This window comes from Canis aureus, chromosome 24, assembly GCF_053574225.1.
Source record: "Canis aureus isolate CA01 chromosome 24, VMU_Caureus_v.1.0, whole genome shotgun sequence".
In the NCBI taxonomy this organism is placed as follows: Eukaryota; Metazoa; Chordata; class Mammalia; order Carnivora; family Canidae; genus Canis; species Canis aureus.
This window is the reverse complement of record NC_135634.1, coordinates 50,274,407-50,296,356: the sequence shown is the minus strand read 5'-3', so window position 1 is coordinate 50,296,356 and position 21,950 is coordinate 50,274,407. Positions and strand designations below refer to the sequence as shown.

Below are 21,950 nucleotides of genomic sequence, written 5' to 3'. Positions count from 1 at the left end.
ATCTGGGGAATGGGCATAAGCGCACCAACCTCACTGAGCTGTTTCCAGGATCGAAATAACCCTACTGGCCCAGGGCTGTGGTCCCTCAGTGACCCAGGCGTGCCAGAGTCTCAGCTGTCAGCCCTCAGCGTCTTTGCCCCCGGGCAGAGCGGCTCTGTCTCAGTCTCTCTACCCCGGATACTGGTTGGGAGCAGGAGAGGAGGAGGCTCCTCAGACCACTCTGAAGCCAGGTCTGCTTGGGGGGAGGCCACCGAGGCCTCACTGAGTCACTGCTGAATCCTGCTGTCACCCCAGCTGCACCCTGTGGGCTTTCCAGAGCCCCCAGCCTCCCCATGCATCTGAGGCCAGGCCCTGACATATGCCTGGAGCCCTGGACCTCGCAGAGGGTCCCAAAGGAGGGGAACCCCAAGGGCCGCCTTCCCGGTGCACAGGAGCTCAGGGAAGGATAGCGGCCTGCAGGCACGAGCGGCGTGGAGGGTGAGCTGACCTCAGGCCCCGGTGGCCCCGGGCCCAGCACCCCACAGAGCATCCGGGGCTCACTCACCTCCCCCCACCCCCCGGGTCCCTCTGGGCCCACAGTGCCCATGCGGGCACTGGCCTCTGCTCTGCTGGCACCGCGTCTTGGTCCCAAGGGCCTGCGCTCCCTCCGCCCTTGGGAGCCGGGGGCCACCTTCTGCCCCGCACCCCGGCCTCCCATTCAAGCCTTCCTGCTGTTGATGTGCGCGGCCAGAAGACAAAAAGCCATCCGTGTGAGTCACCCGCTCTGCTCCGCAGTCGGCGCTGATTCATGCAGGAGGCCCACGGCGGGGCTCACCCGGCCGTTAACCTCTTGGTTTCTTTATGTCTTGACAGCAAAAGGTATCTGTGGTTTGGGGCTGGGGATTAAAGCGCAGCTGGCTCGGCGCGGGACGGGCGGTCGCGGGCAGGGGTGGCCGCGAGCACGCGTGCCCGGGGCTCCTGCTCCCCACACCCCGCGCTCGCCGTGGAAACTCACAAACACTTCGGTCAGCCTTCTGAAAAGGATTTGATCATCTGGCAAGGGTGGTCCCAGATTTTGCCAGAAGTATGCATCAAATGCAGCCCAGGGGTGAAAGAAGGCAGGCCCAGTGCAAATTAGATTAGGGCTGAGAATCTGAAAGGAAATGTGAGCCTGAGGCTCCGCCTGGGGACACGGGTGGCCGTGGGGCCCCCGGGAGGGCGCAGGTGGGACGCAGGCACCAGAGGAGGCTGGAAGCAAGCGGGCCGGGCTCTGGAGGACCGGCCTGCAGCGATGGCGGCGAACCCACTCCCCTGCCCACCCCCCGCAACCCCCCCTCGGCACGCCCATCCGCCCCTCCGGGCCCAGCACTCCCGGTCATCGCACAAGGCCAGGAGCTTGGGATGACTGATTCTAGCTTCTCGGTCCAATCATCAGTGAATCCCAACGGCCTCCAAGAGGTGAGGAGCGGTTCCTCCCTCCTCCTCCTCCTGCTCCTCCTCCTCCTCCTCCTCCCAGTTCGGGTTAGGAGGACAGTTACTAAACTCATCGTATTTTCTCCACTCACTTAATCCAGAAATCTGGGAGTGCTTTATCATTAAGGACATTTATCCCCAAATAGAGAGAGAAGAGTTCACAAACCAAAGACGAGGGGAACACAGAAAGCCCACGGAGGGTGGGGGCCACGCGGGGACAAGGATGAGGACGCGCTAATTCCTGGAATTGCAGGAAGGCGTAGGCAGCCCGGTCGCCCAAAGCCAGGGAGCCAGGCTGGGCCCTGTTGATACATTCTGGAAAAATGTATGAAATTAAAGTAACAGGTCGGGGTCTTGAGCCATACAGTGCCGGGAGGTGCAAGAATAGGTTTTTAAAGGACCCCCCTCTTTTTTTTAAAGATTTTATTTATTTATTCATGAGAGACACACAGAGAGAGGCAGAGACACAGGCAGAGGGAGAAGCAGGCTCCCTGATGCGGGATTCGATCCCAGGACCCCGGGGTCACGCCCCAAGTCCAAGGCAGATGCTCAACCGCTGAGCCACGCAGGCCTCTAAGGCCCCTTTCTCATATGACCTCGGGCAGAACCAAAGCTGTAATAGTGAAAGGGAGGTCGGGCCAGGGGAGCAGGCTGTCCTGCAGGAGCGGAGCTTCACGGAGGGGACATGGGGAGGGCGCGCAGAGTCCCGACCAGCGACCAGTGGGTGTGCACCCTCCCATCTATCTTTAAAAAGCACTGTTTTCTCAAACTGCAAACGCAGGACAGGGCATTTGTAGAACATTTGGAAAATAAAGAAACACAAGAAGAAGAAGGAAAAGGAGATTCTTTGACTCACATCTTGGTCCAGAGGTTTCCGCTCTCATGCTAAACGTACGTGCAAGCCCACTAGGAATGTTCAACCCTGGGGACTTATGATCCTTAAGATCCCTCATGGGGCCGTTTCCCTCAATGATCAAATATGTGTTTCGGCACAAAATCTGCTGACTGTATAGTGCTCCAGTCTATGGACGGACCACAGTTTATTCTCAACCAACCCCCCAGGACATTTGAAGCATGTCGCTAATATTAGCAAAGCCAATAGGAATCTCGTCGTTGCTGGCCAGACCCACCGTTATTCACCCAGGATAGTGACTGCAAGTGCAATTCCTGGCTCATACAGGATTTCCCATGTTCCAACCTTTCCTTATCTATTGTCAAAGTCTCCTTGTAAAGATTTTACAATTCATCTTCGCAGGTCAAAGACAAGGGGGCCCCGTTCCTCACACCTGCCTCAATGCTCAGGATTATCATTACCTTTTCTTCCAATTTCTTTAAAAAAAAAAAAAAAGTATCCACCTGTTTGTTTTTAATTTCTTGGGTTGCTGTTGAAGTTGAACACCTTTCCTAGGTATATTGGGCAACTGAATTTCTTCTCCTGTGAATTCATATTTCCACCCTTTTTTTTTTCCTACTGGGTGATTATTTTGTTTTCCTTCGGATTTTTAAGAGCTTTGGTGTAGTAGGAATATTGACTCACTGCACAACACATTGTGAATGCTTCCTTCCTGGCTCGTTTCAAAGTTCTGGTTATCGTAGTTTTTTGGTATACAAGAGTTTCAAATTTTAATTTAATCAGAGATTTTTTTTTCCTTCCTAATTTATGCTTACTCTACTTTGAAAGATCAGGAATGAGAGGCTGTGAAGGGTTCCCATCAGCAAATGTCACTTAAGTTCCCTGAACGTTCACTGATGGGTTCTATGGAACAGTGACCCGGGTGTCCCTGCTGCCCTCCATCTGGGGGGCCACACGTCATAGGTGATCGATGCTCCACCGAACCATGAGGCTTGGATGGGGTAAAATGGATGCATGCCCAGGGATTCACCAGGAAGCCTGATTTTCTATCAGCTTTGTCAGCAGATGTGCTAAGGGAGAGGCTGAGGTTATTGTGATACTAAGGCCTGAACTGCTCAGGGGACAGGAAGAAGGATAGGGGACAGGGTGGGAGGGAGCACCCTGTGTGTTGTGCACCCAAAGGTGCCAACCCTAGTTCATGTCACCAGGATGGTATTTGTGAAAACCAACTGCACAATCAAGGGATGGACGTCCCCCCCTTGTACCCCGTCTTGACTGGAGTGCTGGCCCCAATGTCCCACGGCCTACAGCGCCCAGGTGGGCACACCTATGCCTCCTCTTCAGTCACTATGAAGCAGAAGTGACGAGAGAGAAGAGCAGAGTGCCATGCTGTCAATGTGAGCACCACACTAATATATCAAAGCGTGTCCACTCTGCAGCTGAGTGTCGACAGATGGGATCCCCGAGACAGGATGCACCTGGCTGGTGGAGGTGACTCCGGCTCCTGTGAGGCCAGGAGCATAACGAGGGGAGTAGACAAGCAGATCCCACCCTGCTGTCTCTCCGTGGAGTCCTCTGTGTCAGGGTTTGGGGGATCTCTGTCTCCCTCCATCCCGAAGGTTTTCCCTCCGGGGGGGCCAGAGGGCCAGGAATGGAGACACAACAGCATCCTGTGCTTTGGGCAACCTGACTCTCCTGGTTAAGACTCCTCGGGCTCTGCTCCCAGTTCTGAGCCCATGTGCCTGGATTCTCAAGACACACGCAATCCACGAGCCCAACACGATCTCTGGGGTTCCTGTGAGTGTCTCAAAATGCTGATTGTGGTAGTGTTTAAAAAAGAAACAGAACTGGATCGTGGCTGAGGACCCCTCAGAGGAGAGCCCCTCCGCTGCCCCTCGCTCCTGTGTGGGTCCCCGGGGTCCCACAGGGGGCTCAGGAGGCACATAAGGGTTAAGCGATCAGGGGAGGAAGAAGAGAAAAAAAAGTAAAGAGAAAACCGCCCAATTGGCCCGGACTGATTTCATGCCAGGGTCCGGCCTGTACCCCATCTCTGGCACGGCACTCAGCGTGTCACTCAAAAGCACACTCACTGCGCTGTGCTCCGTCCCCAGCCCTGGGTTAAGTGATACCAGAGAAAAAGAGGGGTCCGCTGAGAGGAGCAGCCCCGAGCCAGAGGCCCCACGTTTCAGGAGCCATCAAGTCAGCATCAGTGTCTTGACGTTTCCTCTGAGCCTCAAAGGGTCCGATCCGCTGACAGGCTCCAGGGAGCTCATGGGCCACTCTCGCCACAGATGGGGAAACGCCCCCTCTCTGGGCCGCTGGGTGGACCACAGACCACGCAGAACCCGGGCCCCCCACCCCCGGCCCATCGCCCCGGAGCACGTGAGAGCTCAGTCCACGTGGAGGGGCTTCTGGAGGAATCATCCACATGCCGCTAAAATCGGAGCGTGGGGATAAATGGCAGGGGGGGATCAGAGTGCTTTTTCGGGGGGGGTCCCCATTAGGAAACAGATTACGAAAGAGAAAGAGAAACATTTCCAGGCAGGGCCGCCCCAAGGCGGAGAATCATCTGATAAACACAGAGTCACGTGGCGAACGCGGGCAGCGCCTCTGGAAAGCGGAGAGAAGCGGGGGGTTTAGCCCACGTCCACCCCCACGTCCTACTGGGCAGCAGAGGGGCCCACGGTCCACGTCTTGGGGGATGTAAAATACACATAATATGATCTTTGTCACTTTGACCATTTTCAAGTACAAAATCCGGTGGAATTAAGTGCCCGGCGCTCCCACTATTGTGCAAACATCATCACTATCTATTTCTAGAACTTTTTCATCACCCCAAACAGAAATCCCACACCCATTAAGCAATCATGTCCCAATCCCCCTCCTCCAGGCCCTGGCAGCCACGAATCCACTTTTGCCTATTCCGGATTTTTCGTTTAGAGGGACTCATACAACACGTGGCCTCCTGTGTCTTGACTCCTCTGACTTAGCGTCGCGTCCGCCAGCAGCACGCTGCGCCGGTGGCTGTCCCCGCGGTCACTCCTGGCTGAGCAGAACAGCATGTGGGGCGACCCCGAGCTCTCGCTCTCCCCCAGCTGGCACAGTTGGGGTAGCTTCCACCTTGAGGCTATCGTGAGCAGCACTACCCTAAACACACGCGCACACCTGTTCCCCGGAGCCCCTGCCTTCAATCCCTCCGGGGTGTACAGCTAGTGGGGAGTGCCCGGGTCACACCGACTCCCACGATACGGACAGCTGCAGGGTGTCAGGAACCCACCCCATCACTTTACATAGAGGGAAACCGAGTCCCCAGAGAGGCTACAACTTGCTAAGCCACACACGACCGTGGGTTGAGGGCAGGAATGTTCTCCACCCCAAGGCCCGCTGGACGCAGGACAACGGGTTTGCCCAACAGATTAACTTGGGAGCCTCGCCTCTTCCTGCAAAGGCAACAGGCTTCGGTTTCTGTCTAATTAAAATTTCCCCAAAATAGAAAAAGACCATGGAGGCGACGGTTCCCAAGGGAAAGACTTCCATACGATTTATTCTGGAGGCAGAGACTTCGACAAACTGCAAAATCCATCGTGGAGAGTCCCATGGGTGGCGCGCAGTCACGGGCAGGAGGAGCCCTGGGGATGCCGGGAGGAGCGTGCACAGCCCCGCGGGAGAAGGTGGGGAGCGCCCTGGGGGGCCAGGGACACCCGCCCCCCCCCCCCCCGCTCCCCTCCCTCTCGCAGCTCCGGGAAAGTGAGATTGTGTGATTAACATGAAAGGGTGCGCGCTGGGTCTTTCCCGACACGCTGGCCACACGCCTGCTGTCCGAGGGTGGGGTTCGGAGAACCTGCACACGGACACACTTCCAGGGAAGGAGGCAGGAGCAGGCCCGTCTGGTGTGACCCCCTGGGAAGTAATGTCCCATCACCGTCCAGCGCTCTGCGGGCCGACCTCGGGGGTGGGAGGTTGACGTCTCCTTCTGGAAGCCGACTGTGGATGAGCAGAGGCCTCTCATGCAGAATTTGGCGGTGGGGAGATTTCTACAGTGTGAACCCCAGGAGGAGGAAATAAATGCTGAGCCACCGCTCGCTCTCGTCAGCCCTGGGCTCACCTCGCTGGGACGTTCAGCAGCATGACCTGCAGGTGGGGGTCAGCGAGCAGCTCCCGGCCCGCCTCTGCCCTGCCCGGAGGCCCAGAAAACCACAGAGCAGTGAGCAGCTCTTTGCAAATAAATGATCTTCGAGGTCTTTCCTCTTGCTCCCCCGCACTGTCCTCGGAGGGTCCCTCCAAGCCACACAGGGGCGCTGAGCAGCCCAGGACAGCCCAGCCCACCCAGGCTGACCTTGGGTCCCCGCCCCGGTGTCAAGCAGGTGTGTCCATCCCTGACCACCTGTCAGGGCCCTCTGCTCTGACACCCGAAGCATCTCGTGACAGGGGTGGGGGCCCTCCTCCAAGGCAGGAGCCACCCTGGCACTTCTCTGATACCCTTTGCAGAGCCACGTTGACCCCTGGGAACAAATAAGACACAAGAGCCCTGTAGGTCCTTCTCCAGTCACTCTGGCCCCGTGGCCTCCTGCCTGGGGCATTAAGGCAGAAGAATTGAGGCCACCTTGCTGGGTTTCATTGTTCTGGGAAGGCAGGCAGCATGCTTATTCTGATAAAGCATTTTCTTCGGTTTCTGGGAGACCCTGAGGGAAGAGGTGATCCATCGGCAGCCAGCACTGGGAGGTGCACGCCGGCACAGAAGCCTGGATCCTTCTGTTTTCTTACTAAGGGGCCCCGGTCTCCTTGGTTGCCCCCGTCCCTTGTGAGGCTCTCCGCACAGCACGCCTCCTGCGCACACCCTCATTTTCTCCTACTCTGTCACTCCTGAAAGAGTTACCTTTTCCGTATTATAAATTGTAAGATGATAGATTAATGTTTATGGAGTCTTTGGAGACGCACAAGGAGATTAAACTGCTCAACAATGAAATGATAGGGAATTGTTCATTTTGGAAATGTCATAAAACAAAAACGAATGTAGCATAATAGCAATCTTTGAGATGAGCCGATAAATATATCATAGTCCCCACCTTACGCATGTCGTTTAGTTAAAAGATCATCTCTACCCCCCGAAAAGCAGTCTAAATGAGAGTTTTTGGAATTGGCAATACTTTAACATCCAACCAAGTCACCTCAAGTCAATTCTGCCCTTAAAATCCTTCCCTGTGCAGGGCTCTTCATCACACCCCACGACTCCACGAGATCTGCCCCACCCTATGAAGACGCCACAGAATCCCCGTGTGGGCGCGTCCACGGGGTCACCACCTGGTCCCCTGGCAGCTATAGGTGGATGAGGCCGCTCCTGTTGCACAAGAGAAACCAACAGAAACAGGACCCACCAGATTTCCTAGGGTACAGACATCTGTTTGGGACACTTCTGTTCCAGTATCAGTGCAACAATTTCTTAGAAAGTAGTAACGGGGGCAATTAAGGAGAGGGAGTCACCCAGCACAGAGGGGGGGGGCCAGGGGGCCTGGGTGTACATCGTTCACTGAGCCCCGCTGAGCTTCCCGAACACTTGGAACCACTCAACTTGGAGAACCCTGAGATGGTGTGTTCATCCCCTGGGCGTGATGGTGCTATTCCTGGAAGGACAGGCTCTTTGTTCATCCTTCCTTACTGATTATAATATGAAAACTGACATGGGTTTCGGCTAATGGTAATAATAACACAGATGAGTTCTCAGTTAAAGAATACGAGAGGGAGTGCGGGCTGTAGGAGTGGGTGGCAGGGGGCATGGCTGCAGAAGAAATGCTCTCTGGGCAGAAAAAAAAAAAAAAACAACGTGCAAAGATCAGCTCTTTCTCTCTCGGGCTCCCACCCAGGCACACAGACACCATGAAAGAGAGGAACGTCGGTTTTGATTACTTAGGAACCAATATATACGTAGTACGCAACTTGGAATGGTTTAAATTTGGGGAAATCAATCTTCAGTGGAGACGTTGCTCATCTGTGGAACTCAATCACATGAAAGGGACAGGTCTCCAGGAAAATCATGCCTCTCCCTCCCTTCTTTCCGTTCCAATTTGCAATAATTCAGGCATTTCCCAAAGAAAGGAGACGCACCTCACTACATATTTATCAAGGCACTCTCATAAAGAGCTGGATTTTAAGTTCACACAGCTTTCTGGAAGTCAGTGGGGATCTGGCTGAGCCCGAAGGCCGGCTTGCCTTCTATCCCTTCACCGGGCCAGGCCTCTCTAGCTAACAGGCACTTTGCACCTCGAGGTCCAAAAAGCCAAACAAGGCAAATGGCTTCTGACTTCTGATCCCTCCGCGCTCCCTGCAAGCCAAATCTACTTTAAGAACTGAGATTAAGGAAAGGAAATAGCAACTCAATCTTTATTTCTAGAGCTCTTGATTGAAGGAAGACGCTGCCTGCTTGCATTTTGACTTCCAGAATGTTAAATCAAAGTAGAACACACAAAGAAAGCCACCATGGCAGTAGATAGAGTCAGAGACTATAAACTATTGGCCTGTGTTTTCTTTTAGGGAGTTTGTTTATTTTACAAGCTGTCCCTCCTGGAGCCCCACTTGCCGCTGAAGCAGGCAAAAAGAAAAAAAGAAGAAAGAAAAAAAAAAGAAAAAAAATCCCTTGAATCTCTTAAGAAGAGGGACAAACTCAGAGACTTTAACAGAGAAGTCGGTGTGGCATTTTATTTGTACGGCAGTAGAAAAAACAACATTAACAACAAAAAGTGTGGTCATTTTTTTTCCCTCCAAGTGGAAGTGAGATAAAGGAACCCTATTCCTCCCCTCTTGAAGCAAAAAGCTGAAAACCTGCCCTAGGTTGTCCTGTGCTGAGTGGCTCCGCCTGGCGCTCTGGAAAGGCTCTGGCTGTGACCACACCACAAACCTCAGCTATGGGGTTGGGATTTGGTGTTTGGTCACCATCAAAGGGTTAATTAAAATCAAGGTTTCTGCCCAAACCTCTCCTGTCAGTCATGTACCAAATCTATACATTCCGAAAAACAAATGTGAACTCTGTCAAAATTAAACAGTGGGAAATATGAATCTAATGTCAGACAACGTGACTAAATTTGCAATTCTCCCCCAAAAGGTGCAGATGACTTTTTTTGTTTTGTTTTAAAGGCTGGATGTGAGCTAAAAAGAAAAAGTATTTTCCAGAATAGATGAATTAGAGAACTGAAAGCTCTTTGGGCTATCCTTCATTTAACTGATGGGGGAAATTCTGATCTGCAGAACCAGACTGGCATGTGCCAATTTTAAAGGTAGCAATCTTAGGATTTAAGAAGCCAAGTTACAGTTCTACAGAGGCTGTCATGAGAAGCTGGGGTCATCTACACCTTGCCCTGGTCAAGGGACAGAGGAAAGCGTTGGGGATGGGAAGTGGGTGCTAAGCAACAGACTCCACAGACCCCGTGCCCTGAGCACTCTCAGCCACCGATTTCTTACACATAATCACAGGCTCATGTTATTCCGAACAATCGAGATGTACAAAAACAATACAGACGTTAGAAGCATGTAAAATAACACCGTTTGGGTTCAAAAATGACTCTATTTTCAATTAACTACTAAAAATTTCTCTCATGTTGGAATTGAGTCAGGCTTTTCCAGTTCCTGACTCAATTCTCCTTGAGCATGACCACCATTAGTAATCACTGGAGACAAATCCCATTGTGACCTAGTTTACATCAGCACGAAAATCACATCGTTAATATCACTGTATCACATTCCAAAACAAACATTAAATTAAGGCACATTTAATATAGCTAAATTGCATTCAAAGGTCTACTACTGAACCAAACACAAAATATGTTCCCAGGACAAACAAATATTACTTTAAAATAACCGTGACTGAATTTAGGGTTTGTTCTCTCTCTCCCTCTCTCTCTCTCTCTCTCTCTCTCTCTCTCTCATTCTCTCTCACCTCGAGGTGCATGTATGGCTCTAAATACTAAAACTTTCATCTCTAAACCTCTTGGTGAATAATTTTTTTCAAACCGTGGGCTTCAGAATTGTGTGTGCATGTCAGGGTCGACTTAGTATCTGAAAAGCTAATCTTCAGTCAGTTTTGAAATTTCTTTGAAAAATATTTTGTTTCTTAGTATAGGGAAAAAATGTATTAATTGGTAATTCTCCTCTCAGATTTCTGGGATTCAGAATAAGAAGGAGCCATCCTTAATTATATAGTGGAAATATTTTGAGATTCCTCGTATTTTGAAAAGAAGGACAACATGCAAATGACATCAGGAGAAAAAGGTGGATTTGGGTTCAAACCACATTTTTAGTTGATTACTCCTGCATGAGGCATAATAATACCTTACATAATTTGCTAGTTTGAATACAGAAAAGATTTTAAATTCTTGTGGAATATCTTTCCTTTTTATTTTGACAAAACTGTAGATTCATATGAAGTTGTAAGAAATAACAGGGAGTATCTTACACTCTTTACTCAGTTTCTCCCAATGGTAACATCTTGCAAAACTCTGATGCGAGGCCACAACCGGGAAAGTGACACTGATATGATCTCCAGAAGTCCTGAGACTTCACCAGTTTTACATGCACTCATGTGTGTATGTGTGTGTGTGTGTGTGTGTGTGTGTGTTTCATTCACTACAATCTTGTCACACGTGTAGACTCAGGTGACCCTGCAGAGTTTCTTTTTAAACAGTCCCTGTTTTTACTACTCCATCTTGGCTTTTCTTGTGAATGCATCCTGTCCGTGTCCCTTAGATTCTACTTCTCCTTTATGGCTGCTTCTTGGCTACAGTAACTTATTCACCTCTTCTTTGAGTTTTATTGCCTCATTCGTGAACTCTTTGCTGGTGGAGAGCTTTGTATTTGGTTTGCTTTTTGCAGCACATTTATCCTTTCCCAGGAAAAGACACAAACATAAACAGACATTCCAGCACGAATTCACAGAGTTTTTAAAGACACCAGTGAGAATAGATTAATATAAATACTAAGCTTAAAAACTGTCATAAAAGTTCAGCCTTTAAAATTGGCTTATTAAAATATTTGTTTTTTTTAAAGCCCAGATTTAAACTAAAGTTATGAGTTATAGTGCTCTGCTCAGAAAGAGTTTACTTTATGCTCTTTTTTGCCAGGCAAGAGGAATCTGGCATCTGTGCCGTCCATCCAGAATACAGTGAAGCAAAGATGATGGAAACTCAATTCTTTCAGGCTCAAGACTTGTCTGAAAATAGTACAGTTTTCAGAAAACTTCAATAAAGTACTATATTTCAAATGACCTCAAACAGCCACTCTCAAAGTCCCATCCCTCCAGCCCCCACGCTGGCCAGATGCGTAGCAAGACGTCTTCATGCAAGGTTGAAAGAATAACCACAGACACTTAAAGAAAATACCCACATCACGGGGATCAGCTCCCTATACTGGATCTCATTGACGGGTATTTTATAACAAAGCAATACTCGCATTTCAGGTAGCTCAGACTTTCATTCCACATCTTCTGATCAATCAAAATCTCTCCTGGGATTCTGCATGTGCGTTCTTCATGGAGAATTACTTTGCTTTTGAGACCAGCTAGCATTCCAAATACAGCAAGTTAACAAATACCTCCAAGAAGTAAATGTTCAGGAACAGGCTTACCCACTTTTTAGAGGGTGAGAGGATCATACTCCTTTCTCCAAAGTAATAAAGTTCTCAGAGGATTAAAAAAAAAAGTAGTTTGTTGAGTACAGTAACCTACTAAAAAAAAATCTGTGCATATTGCAGGAGTTAGGGAAGATTTGTTTTCTTTAACAACAAAGCAGAGAATAGGAAAAATGTCTGATAATCGTCACCTTCCTCCAAACCAGGTGCCCCTGACCCTGATCCTAAAGCTGACGCACTTAATGAGAATACTAAAAACTTATTTTGATATTTTTTTCCCCAATTAGATGAACCCAGCTGACTGCCCAACGACACCTGATTTATTGTGTACGTGTATGTTTAAAAACCAGGCCAAAGAAGAAAGTCAGGCTAAATATTAGCACCAGCCGAACTCCACCATTTTCTGTGCTTCTCTTTATATCAAGGGACAATTTAGGCTTTTTACGGTTGCTGCTGTTTGTCTGGAAGCAGCTTTTGTCATATATGTGAAAACTCCTCATATTAATACATTAAAATCACACGCAATTTACTGAAAGGTCTAGAAATTCTTTGCTGGTACGTATAACTAGCACTTCTTTAAAATATTACGAGTAAATAACAAATGCCATTTAGTGACATTTTCATGAAATCAGACCAATCAAGATTGTATTTATATTCACAGAGACTGATGTGATTAAAAAAATACAAAAATGTTTGCCCAACGTGCCTGGTCAGTAAAAACAAAACGTGTCTAGAATTATTGGTGTATCAAAAATGTCCACATTTCCCTTCTCTTCTTGTAGAGAGTGGTTACCAACCTACCTAAAGAAACTGGCTTACTGGAATTAGTTATATTCAAGTATATAAAAATAAAAATAAATAGACCCCCATAGAGATCATTCGTTCTCCAGCTGAATATGTTATCTGTTATATTTTAAGGACTTTCCCCCCAGATTCTCAACACATAATTAAGTATTGCCTTTTATTTTTATATAATCTTTAAGTGTGAGCTCTGATTCTCTAAGTTTGAGGAATGTGGTTATTTAAAAATGGTTTTTAAATGATCCTACTAAATTTTACATTAAGGTACTATCTCCTGGTATTTGTTTTCAAATAATTTTCTGGAGGGAAGTCTTAATGATAATTCTGTTGACATTTTTCTTAAACAAAGCTATACATGTATGCTTTACAAAGATGACATTCCTCATCTGTTTGTCCTTACTTCAGATGTCCTGTAAACTATGGATGGTATAAAGGGTAAATGGAATTAACTAATGGAAGCTCATAATTTAGGCAGCAAAACCCAGAATTAATGTATTATCCCCCTGTAGCATTTTACTACTCAGCCAATCCAAACTTTCTTTCCTAGAGAAATATGTGATTGAGATACTTTCCATCTGTTTTTGACAAAGATAGGAGGAGATTCCCATAAGTTATTCTCTGCTAAAAAATTCTTTCTTAAAAAAAAAAACAAAACAAAACCTATAAAACGATCATTATCTTACGGGGGTGCAATTTCGTCAAAAGAATTTTCAGTGGCACAGAAATAAAAACTTTAAAAACAAAATTCACCTGCGCTAGATCTGCCTTGTGCGACCACAGCAAAAACATTTGCAGATATTAGAGAACCACATTAAAAAAAAAAAAAAAGAAGGAGAAGAAAGAAATAGATATGTTTGGGAGAACGGGCGGGGGCACGCTCTGGATTAATCTAAATTCCTTCTGTGTGAAGTAGAGACTTATAAAAACATTGCAAGATGAGCGAGAAACTACAGCATACGAAGTAGTAAGGATTTCTACCCCCTCCCCCCCAACACATCTGGCGTTGCCCTGGAGAGCCCTTGGAAGGGAGATGCCCACCAGCCTCGCAGAGCCTTCTGGAAAGGACGGCGCCTCCGGGGTGAGAGTTGGTCTGAAGGGCCCTCCAAGGCGTCTGGTGGAAGGGAGCGGGTGCAGGGCGCCCCGAGCGCTCTCCCAGAGCGCACCCGACTTTCCAAATGCCCTCGGCAGCCCGAGCCCCTCGCCTGGCCCCGCGCAGGGCCGCCCGCACCGCCTCGGCTCCCGCAAACCTGTTTCCCAGCCTGGACCCCTCGCACCCTCCCAGACCCTCCGGGTTCCAGGCCGAGCCAGCGGCTCGCAGCCCCGGATCGGCCCCCCTGCCTGCGGGCAGCGCGGTTCGAGCCCCGGCCCAGGCGCTCCGGCTGCCGCGCTCCCGGCGCACGGCCGACCCGGGCTCGCCCCGGAGCCCCCCGCGCAGGGCAGCGTCCCCCGCACCCCGCCGCGCGCGCCCTCCCCAGCACACACCTGGCCGCCGGCGCGCTCCTCTGCGCCCACCCGGCCCGCTCGGCCCCCGGAGCGCCGGCCTGGACGCCCTGCTGCAGCCGTCCGCGCACACCGAGCGTCCGCACGCGCTCCGCGGCTCCCCGGGAGGAGCGCACGGCCGCAGCCAGGCCCGCCCGGCAGCGGGGACGCGGGGGACAGCGGGCTCCCCTCCCTCTGCCCCTGCGGGCGGCCCCGGCGATGCCCCCCGCCCGACGGCACCCACAGGCGCCCGCAGCAGCGGCGAGGATGCGAGGGACGCTGTCACCCGTCGCCCCCGCTCCCGACTGGCACCCCCGGGCAGGGAAGCTTGCAGAAGGCCCCGACGGGGCCCCGGGGACGCGGGCGCTCCCCCCCGCCCCCCGCCCCGCGGCTGCGAGCCAGAGCGCACCCCGCCGCCGCGGCCCCCCACCGCACCCCACCCCACCCCACCCCACCCGCGAGGAGGGATGCGCGGCCGGGCCGCCCGCCTGCCCCACGGCTGCCGAGGGCGCGGGGCGCGCGCGCAGCACCTACCCTGGCGCGCGGGTCCGGACGTGGGCGGCGCGGCGCTAGTGGGAGGCGGACATGGACCACGCGCCCTCCATGCGCCACACGGAGAAGGCGTAGCTGAGGCGCTCGTGGGCCACGTAGCTGCAGCTGGTCATCTTATTGTCCATCTCGTCGCTCTGCAGGACCTGGTAGAGGAAGTCTATGTACCTGGCGGCCAGCTTGAGCGTCTGGATCTTGCTGAGCTTGTCCGAGGGCAGCGTGGGGATGATCTTGCGCAGCGCCGCGAAGGCCTCGTTGAGCGACTGGGTGCGCTGGCGCTCGCGCACGTTGGCCAGGATGCGCTGGCTCTGCAGCTCCTCGAAGGACTGCGCGCTCGGGCTGCCCTTCTTGCCGCGCTTGCCCGGGGTCGGGCTGCCATCTTCGCTCGACTTCTTGCTGTAGCGCCGCTTCCGGCCGAAGCGCTTGGGCTGCCTCTCGAGCTCCTCCTCGCTGGTGCCCAGGCTGTCCACGGGGGACACGGGCGAGCTGGAGCCCTCCTCCATGGCGCCCGCCCGGCGCGCTTGGGGCTGGGGGCGCCGGGCGCCGAGCGCGCGCCGCTGGCCAAGCCCGCGGCCGCCGAGCACACGCTCCCCGGGCTGCCCGCGAGGCTCTGGTTTCAGGGCCGGCTTGTGCAAAACCGAGGTCTCCGGGAGAGGAAGTTATTCTAACTTTTTTGGAAACTCTAGCCGGGCTGGGTTGCTAAATAGTTGTCAGGAGCGAGGGCGGCGCGCTGATTGGCCGCGGCGGCCGGGGGCTGGGCGAGCTCTGGGGCCTCCGCCGGCCGCCCCCGCCCCCCGGCGCGGCACTTTCAGTTTTGCCTCCCCCTTCGGCTCCGGCCGCGGCGGGCACCCCGGAGGCCGGGCCCCTGCGCGCCGCCCGCGCCCCCGCCGGGAGCTCGGGCCGCTCTCCGGCCGCCCGGGGCGCTGGCACTGCCCACCCGCTTTGTCTGCTCCGCAACGTGGAGCTCGGGCCCCGCCGCGGCTGCAGGAGCTCCCCGGGGCGCGGGGGCGCGGGGGCCCAGTCCGACCCTCGATGCGCTCCCAGGAGGTGAGCACGCGGCGGGGAGCCCCGGGGTGCTCCTCCGTGGCACCCCAGCCCCCCGCGAGCGCCGCGAGTCAGCGCCGGGGCCCGAACACTCAGTCCCGGGAGGAGGATGTGCGTGGGCGGGGGTCCCCGCGCCCAGACCGCGGCGCCCAGACCCCCGAGACGCCGCTGCCCACGCACGCGCGCGGGGACCCGCGCACACGCGAAGCCTCTGCCCGGGCTTTGTCTTGGGTGTCGTCTCTCACCGCAGCTTTCCGAGGATCCCCAGCCCCGACGCCCTTTGCAGACCCTCCTTCCAAGCGCTTTCAAACGTGAGCGCACAGCGAGCCTCTGCGGGAGCGCGGGGGCCCGCGGCGCCCACCTGTTGGCCCTGCCTGCGGTGCCCGGTGCGGGGTCCCCGGCTGGCGCGCCCCGCGGCTTCGCGCGTCGGCAGGGCCCGGAGGGCAGGCGGGGAGCTGCACGGAGGGCCCGGGACGGCGGGAGCGCGGGGCCTGGCCTGGGCGGGGGGCGACACCGCGGACCCCGGCCCCGCGCCATCTGGACGCCGAGCGCGGGCGCGTTTGAAGTGGTTGGAGGGGGGGGGGCTCTTTGTTCGCCAGGCCGCTCTGGCTCGGGGCCTGGAGGTGGTTTACGGCTTTGATGCCTTTGAACCTATTCCCAGGTGACCCGGGCTCAATTAGGCCCGGGCCTGAGCCGGGCTGTCAGGCAAGCCGCGTGATCAAGGGCGGGCTGGGCCCTTTTATTGAAGTTGAACTCCGGGCCGGGAGCGCTCGGCCTCCGCGGCCACCGCGTCGGAGCCCGGCCGCTCCCGGGGACCTTCCCCGGCTGTGAGCCGGGCACCTGGAGACCCTCCGGCGGAGGTGGCCGTGGAACAGCGCCGGCCGCAGACCGAACCCGCCGCGGGCTTCGGGATCCTAGACTCAGGGTCCTGGGGGGTCCCCGCGCCCAGCAACACCCGCCCCTGCTCTGAGAAGGCTCGCGGTTTATCTGGCTTTCTGTATCCTTCTCCAGACTTCGAAAATGCACGTATGGAAGGATGATGGAGACGGCGAGGGAAGCCTGCTTCCCGGCCTGGGGCACAGCCTTCCCTGGGCTGCCCGTCCGAGGGGCCTGCGCCCTCCCCGCCGCGCCTTGGACCGTGCGCCCCTGCTCTTTCACCAACTCCGTGTGTCTCTCAGCTTGTGTCTGGGCCCAGCTTAAATGAATGTGGTTGATAGACTTGCTCCCCGAGGCTGGAGGGCATTTAAGGAGGTGCAGATCCTGCCCCCCCACACCCCCGCTCTGCTCCACGCCCCCATCTCTGTCTTCCCTGCTGATGATGGGCAGCAGAACAATTTCTGGAAGTCGGATCTAAAAACCAGTCATTTGCCTAAATTACAGCAATAACACTGGCAGGGTAGAGGCATACCGACAAAAGGCTGAAATCTAATGTCCAAGCCACACATCACATACAAGCAAGAGTCGCCTTTAAAAAAAATCCCCTTAAAATCCCCACACACACACACCCACACACACCACCACCCAGAAAAAATGCTCAGGAAGGCATAGGACAAGTCTTCATAGTAACGGTTCTACTGTTGCACATCTAATGTTACCAAAACAGCTCCTCCCCGTGCATCGGGTGGGTGGGTGCCCACTGTCCTGCCCATCGTTCTTCTGTTCCCTCCAGCACTGCAGGGCAGGGAAAGCCAAGATGACCCTTTTCAGACTGTGGCAGCCCTGGTCTGTAAGAGTGCTCTCCTGGGATGTGTAGGGGAAAGAGGGCCATCCACCCTGCCCTGCCCTTTTAAGTCCAGAGGTGGATGTGTTTGGTTTTGCTCGGCAGCACAGTGTGTGGTCTCTGGATGTCTGGAGTTAGGGCATGAGCATCAGTTTTCAGGAGTAAGCACAGCAGGAGCGGCCGTGCAGTGGCAGCAGCTCCGCCACCCCAGGATGGTTCTGGAACCACTGTTTTCCTGGTGCAGCGAGGCAGCAACTCCAGTGCTGTTGTGTGATCTGGACGTGAGCTCTGCCCGGAGCCTGTTTGCTCAGCTCCCAGCAATTTTATCATGTCCTCTGATAAGTTGCTTCCTGAGTGGAGCAGCTGGTGTGGGCTGTTCTCTGCAAAGGGACCCTGCCTGAGACCCCGCCTCCGGACTGGGGTCTAGAAGGTGCACGCGAGGGCTGTCCTCAGGGTGTGCAGCTTCTTGACATCACAAACATTCGCTTGTAATGTGGACTGACATTGGCCTTTGACACGCTTTGATGCCTTTAAGGTCAAATCAAAGTTGTCCTTGCCACAAACTCCTATTATGATTCTTTTGACTTTGAATATATACCAAATTTTGGTAAAAACAAGAGTGAGAAGAGCAACCATGGCATATAGAATGGGAGAGAGAGAACAGAGTGCAGGGGTCTGCGATGCAAGCCAGGCTCTTCTGCATAAACTTTGTTTTATAGATTTGGCTTCAGAATCATACGAATGTTTTACAAAGTTACTTAGAAAACTGAATCAAAATGAAAAAAAAAAAAAACCCTAACAGTCAAAAGCAGAATGAGACAAGGTACCTAATTTTTCCCCCTCAGGGCTTCCACAGCACCCAGGAATCATTGAAAACGGTAAACACTGTCATTCGACCCTGCGGGGATCCACTGCAAGGGTGGCCAGAGAAACTGCAAAAAATGTATGTTTCTAGTAACAATATTGCTATTGTCATTCTGAAACTGTGAGCTAAGGCAAGTCAGTTATTATGTTTCAGTTTTGAGAAATCAAAATTTCTATCCTGGAAGAAAAGAGATACAAATATGAAATGAGAAGAATTAGGCATGACTGTGTAGTTCTAAACTTGTTGGAAGTATCAGTATCAACTCGTGATGTATTTTCTCTTAAACGGTGCATTTCCTGGCCCTGACCCCTGGAAAGACCTAGAAACTTGGATGGATCCAGTGGCAAGGAGCACCACCAGTGTTCAAGCTGTGTTCTCTCCTGGAAGAAAGGGCTGACTTCAGATCTGGGGAAAACCTGTGCAAGATAAGCCTGAAGCGTCTATCTCTCTGTGCTGGAAAGCGAGGAAGCGGCCAGTGGCTGCTGAGTCATGGCAGGACCCAGGAGTGCACTGAAAAATGCCTCCACAGGCCAAAGATGGTGCAAGGTAAGCATCATTCAGAGCAAAACTACAACGATGGAGACACATCAGAGGGTTAAAAAAAAAAAATCCATGAGTTTATAATGTTAATCAAATAAAAAAAAATTCCTGGTCATCTTAGGCTGATGATGGGAAATTGAGTCATGATTCTGAAAATTGGTAAGTAAAGGGAAAGAGTCAAGCACATAACCAGCCTTTCTTACCAAATTATACTTCAAAGTAACAGAAGAGTTGAGGAAATGTCTTGCTCCGCAGATGTACTCCAGATAATAAATGAGGGCGGAATGGTGGGATTACATCACCATTTTGCAAACCTCATCCGTGCTAACTAACATGAGGGATTCCTACCAAATCACCAGCCTCTGGACTTGGCAGCCAGTCCCAGGAAATCCAGCACGTACTACTTGGACAAGTTAAATGGTGCCATGCGGATGCAATCAGACCTGACTCTCCTGTTCTCAGAACCCCAAAAGGGCTCGTTTCACTTTTTGTAAAGGCCTGTCTTTACCATATTCTGGAAGGCTGTCCAGCCTGGCAGTGAGAGTGCCCCGCCACTGCTCTGACGCCCCGTCCTGTGGCTCGGGCTCACTCCACCCCGTCACTCGGGTCACTGGCAGCTCCTCCCCAACAGCGCATGGGCTCATGGACTGTCTGCCCTGGGACAGGGCAATACTGGATCCCCACTATTTGCCAGTGTTTTCTTTGTGACTGGAACTATCTCCGGAGAAGAATTCTTCTACCTCCTGACCTGGAGCATAGACTTTCCCTTCCAGGGTCCCGGCACCCAGGGTGGGGAAGAGGCCTAGGAGGAGCTCTCATCATGCAGGATGTGGATGTCCACACATTCTCTCTGTTTTCAGTACAGGCCTTCCCATTTCCTCTCCTTTCCTCTCCTCTCCTCTCCTCTCCTCTCCTCTCCTCTCCCCTCCTCTCCTCTCCTCTCCTCTGCACTCCCGGGCACCCTCATCTGAACGGGCTCTGGCTAGAATTCTCCAAGGTAACATTCTGCCTTCAGAGTCAGAGGGAGGGGGGAGGCTCGCACCTGGCATCTTTGGGATGGGGGAGGGGATCCAGACCATGCATGTGCTTTTTTTTTTTTTTTTTTTTTTTTTTTTTAGAGATTTTATGTATGTACCCATGAGAGACACACAGAGAGAGGCAGAGACCCAGGCAGAGGGAGAAGCAGGCTCCATGCAGGGAGCCCGATGCGGGACTCGATCCCGGGACCCCAGGACCACGCCCTGAGCCGGAGGCAGATGGTCACCCACTGAGCCACCCAGCGTCCCGATGCATCTGCTCTTGACATTGGCTGAGAGGTGGGGATACTTCTGCATGGGGTCCAGCCAGCTTGCTGTCCGGGCCGTGCCCCGACCTGGGCTCTGGCGTCCGGGCCTCCACCGTCCGCGGAGTGGGACGCCACTCCTCCAGCCTCCTTCCACCTGCCCAAGCATGCCTGCAGTGGACTCCTCTCCTGCTTCCTCTGAGACCTAGGTTTTGCCTCTTCTGTTCCTTCAGCCCAATGTAGATGGATTCAAGGGAGAGAGCAGAAATAAGCGTGTATGTGCAAGCCGACATTGTCAGTTGGAAATTGCTGGACATCATTGTTTAGAAGCTGAATGCAAGTGCAGAGAGCAGGAGGCTGCTGGGCCCTCTTGCTGCACACCTTGCAGGGCTCCGGAGGGGCTCAGTGCCCGTGTTGGCCTGTGCCTCCCTCCGTCTCTGTGCCTCTGGTGGGCAGCTGTTCTCTGCTGATCCCTCAGGGGAGGAGACCCAGTGGCCCACAGCAGGCTGGGGTCAGGGGTGAAACCCCACCTAGTGACCCAGGAACCCAGGCTGTGAAAGCTAGCTCCTCTCTCCTGTTTCTGTTCTCCTGACAAGCACTCATGTGCCCAGTGGGGCTGGGTCCCCCACAAGCCTGCCTCCCCATCCTCCTCCACCAGAGGCCCTGCAGCTGTGGGGATTGCAAGGTTATCATCCACAGTTGCTGGATTTCATTTAGCTTCACTTTAATTCATGAATCAGGAAGGCATGCTTTCTGCCCCCTGAGCCCCTTGCAAGAAATGCAACCCATAAATGCAAGTCCTGGTTACCCAAATGGAAACCTCATTTCCGTTGTTTAATATAATTTGAATAGTTGGCTCAAATAGATAAAAACTCTTGCTGTCCCGCCCTGTTTGTTTTTAATCTTCAAATTTGTCGTTCACATCTTGTGCCCTCTCCTCTCCTCCCCGCCCCACCCCATCCCATCCCCAGCCACTCCTCTTCAAACTTCACACTTTCAGACGGAGCCCAGCAGGTGCTGTTGACTGATGGGGACAAAGAGGTGGGACTGTTGGTGGACGTCTCTCCTCACCGCATACTCTGGTTACACCCCCGTGAGAACACACACCCCACCCCGCTGTGCCCTGTGGGGGGAAGATAATCGAAGACAGGAGATTACTAACAAAGAGCCTTTTAATTAATAATCACTGTGTGTTTAGTATGATGCTGAGAAGTGGCATGGAGTAGGAGCCCCGTGAACAGCTACTCCAGGGTGCAGCCACTTGCAGGATATAGAAAAGTATGAACCAGATTTCAGAGAAGCCTGGGGACAGAGACCAGGGGGTGTGGGGTGCTGGGAAAGACAGCAGCAAAGACAGAGCAAATCTACCATCAGAAGAGAGAAAAGAGCATTCAGGCAGAGATGAAAGTGTGTCAACGCCCACGAGGGTGAAATGCAATGGTGTCCCTGCAGTGGGGACATCTCTGTGGCTGGGATCTCAGGGATCGGTGGCCAGCACTTTCTTGGTTGTGGTTGCAGGTGACAAAAATACACCCTAAATGTGCTTAACAAAAAAAGTGAATCTGTTGGTTCGCTACTTAGGAAGGTCAGGCTCAGGCTGTCTTCAGGCTTAGCTGGATCCAGGAGTTTCCATGCTGTTGTGTCTCTTTTCTCCTTCTCCATCCTTCAGCTCTGCTTCCCTCTATGTAGGAAGCTCACTCTCTCGATACAAGGAGGTTTTCCCTTTGTGCGTGAAGATGACAGGTGCTCCAGG

General features: G+C 53.0%; 1 protein-coding gene and 1 long non-coding RNA gene across 4 annotated transcripts in view; one reads left to right on the top strand and one right to left on the bottom strand.

Annotated features, from left to right (window-relative positions):
• TWIST2 (twist family bHLH transcription factor 2) overlaps positions 1-15,425 on the bottom strand; it is a 51,042-nt gene extending 35,617 nt beyond the window's left edge. The window contains exon 1 of one of the 2 annotated variants that reach the window (XM_077869458.1): positions 14,915-15,425. In XM_077869458.1, the coding sequence (XP_077725584.1) occupies positions 14,915-15,249 (335 nt within the window). In that variant the 5' untranslated portion in view covers positions 15,250-15,425. Of the gene's footprint in view, positions 1-14,731 lie in introns of both variants that reach the window. The other variant, XM_077869457.1, reaches the window with a different exon arrangement.
• Positions 15,426-15,659: 234 nt separating this feature from the next.
• Positions 15,660-21,090, top strand: LOC144296335 (uncharacterized). 2 transcript variants are annotated; one of them, XR_013363505.1, is made up of 5 exons: positions 15,660-15,793; positions 16,802-17,041; positions 18,356-18,453; positions 18,693-18,921; positions 20,034-21,090. It is a non-coding gene; the product is annotated as an uncharacterized LOC144296335 (long non-coding RNA). The 2 variants fall into 2 exon arrangements; XR_013363504.1 differs by having other exon boundaries at positions 18,356-18,921.
• The last annotated feature ends 860 nt before the right edge of the window (positions 21,091-21,950 follow it).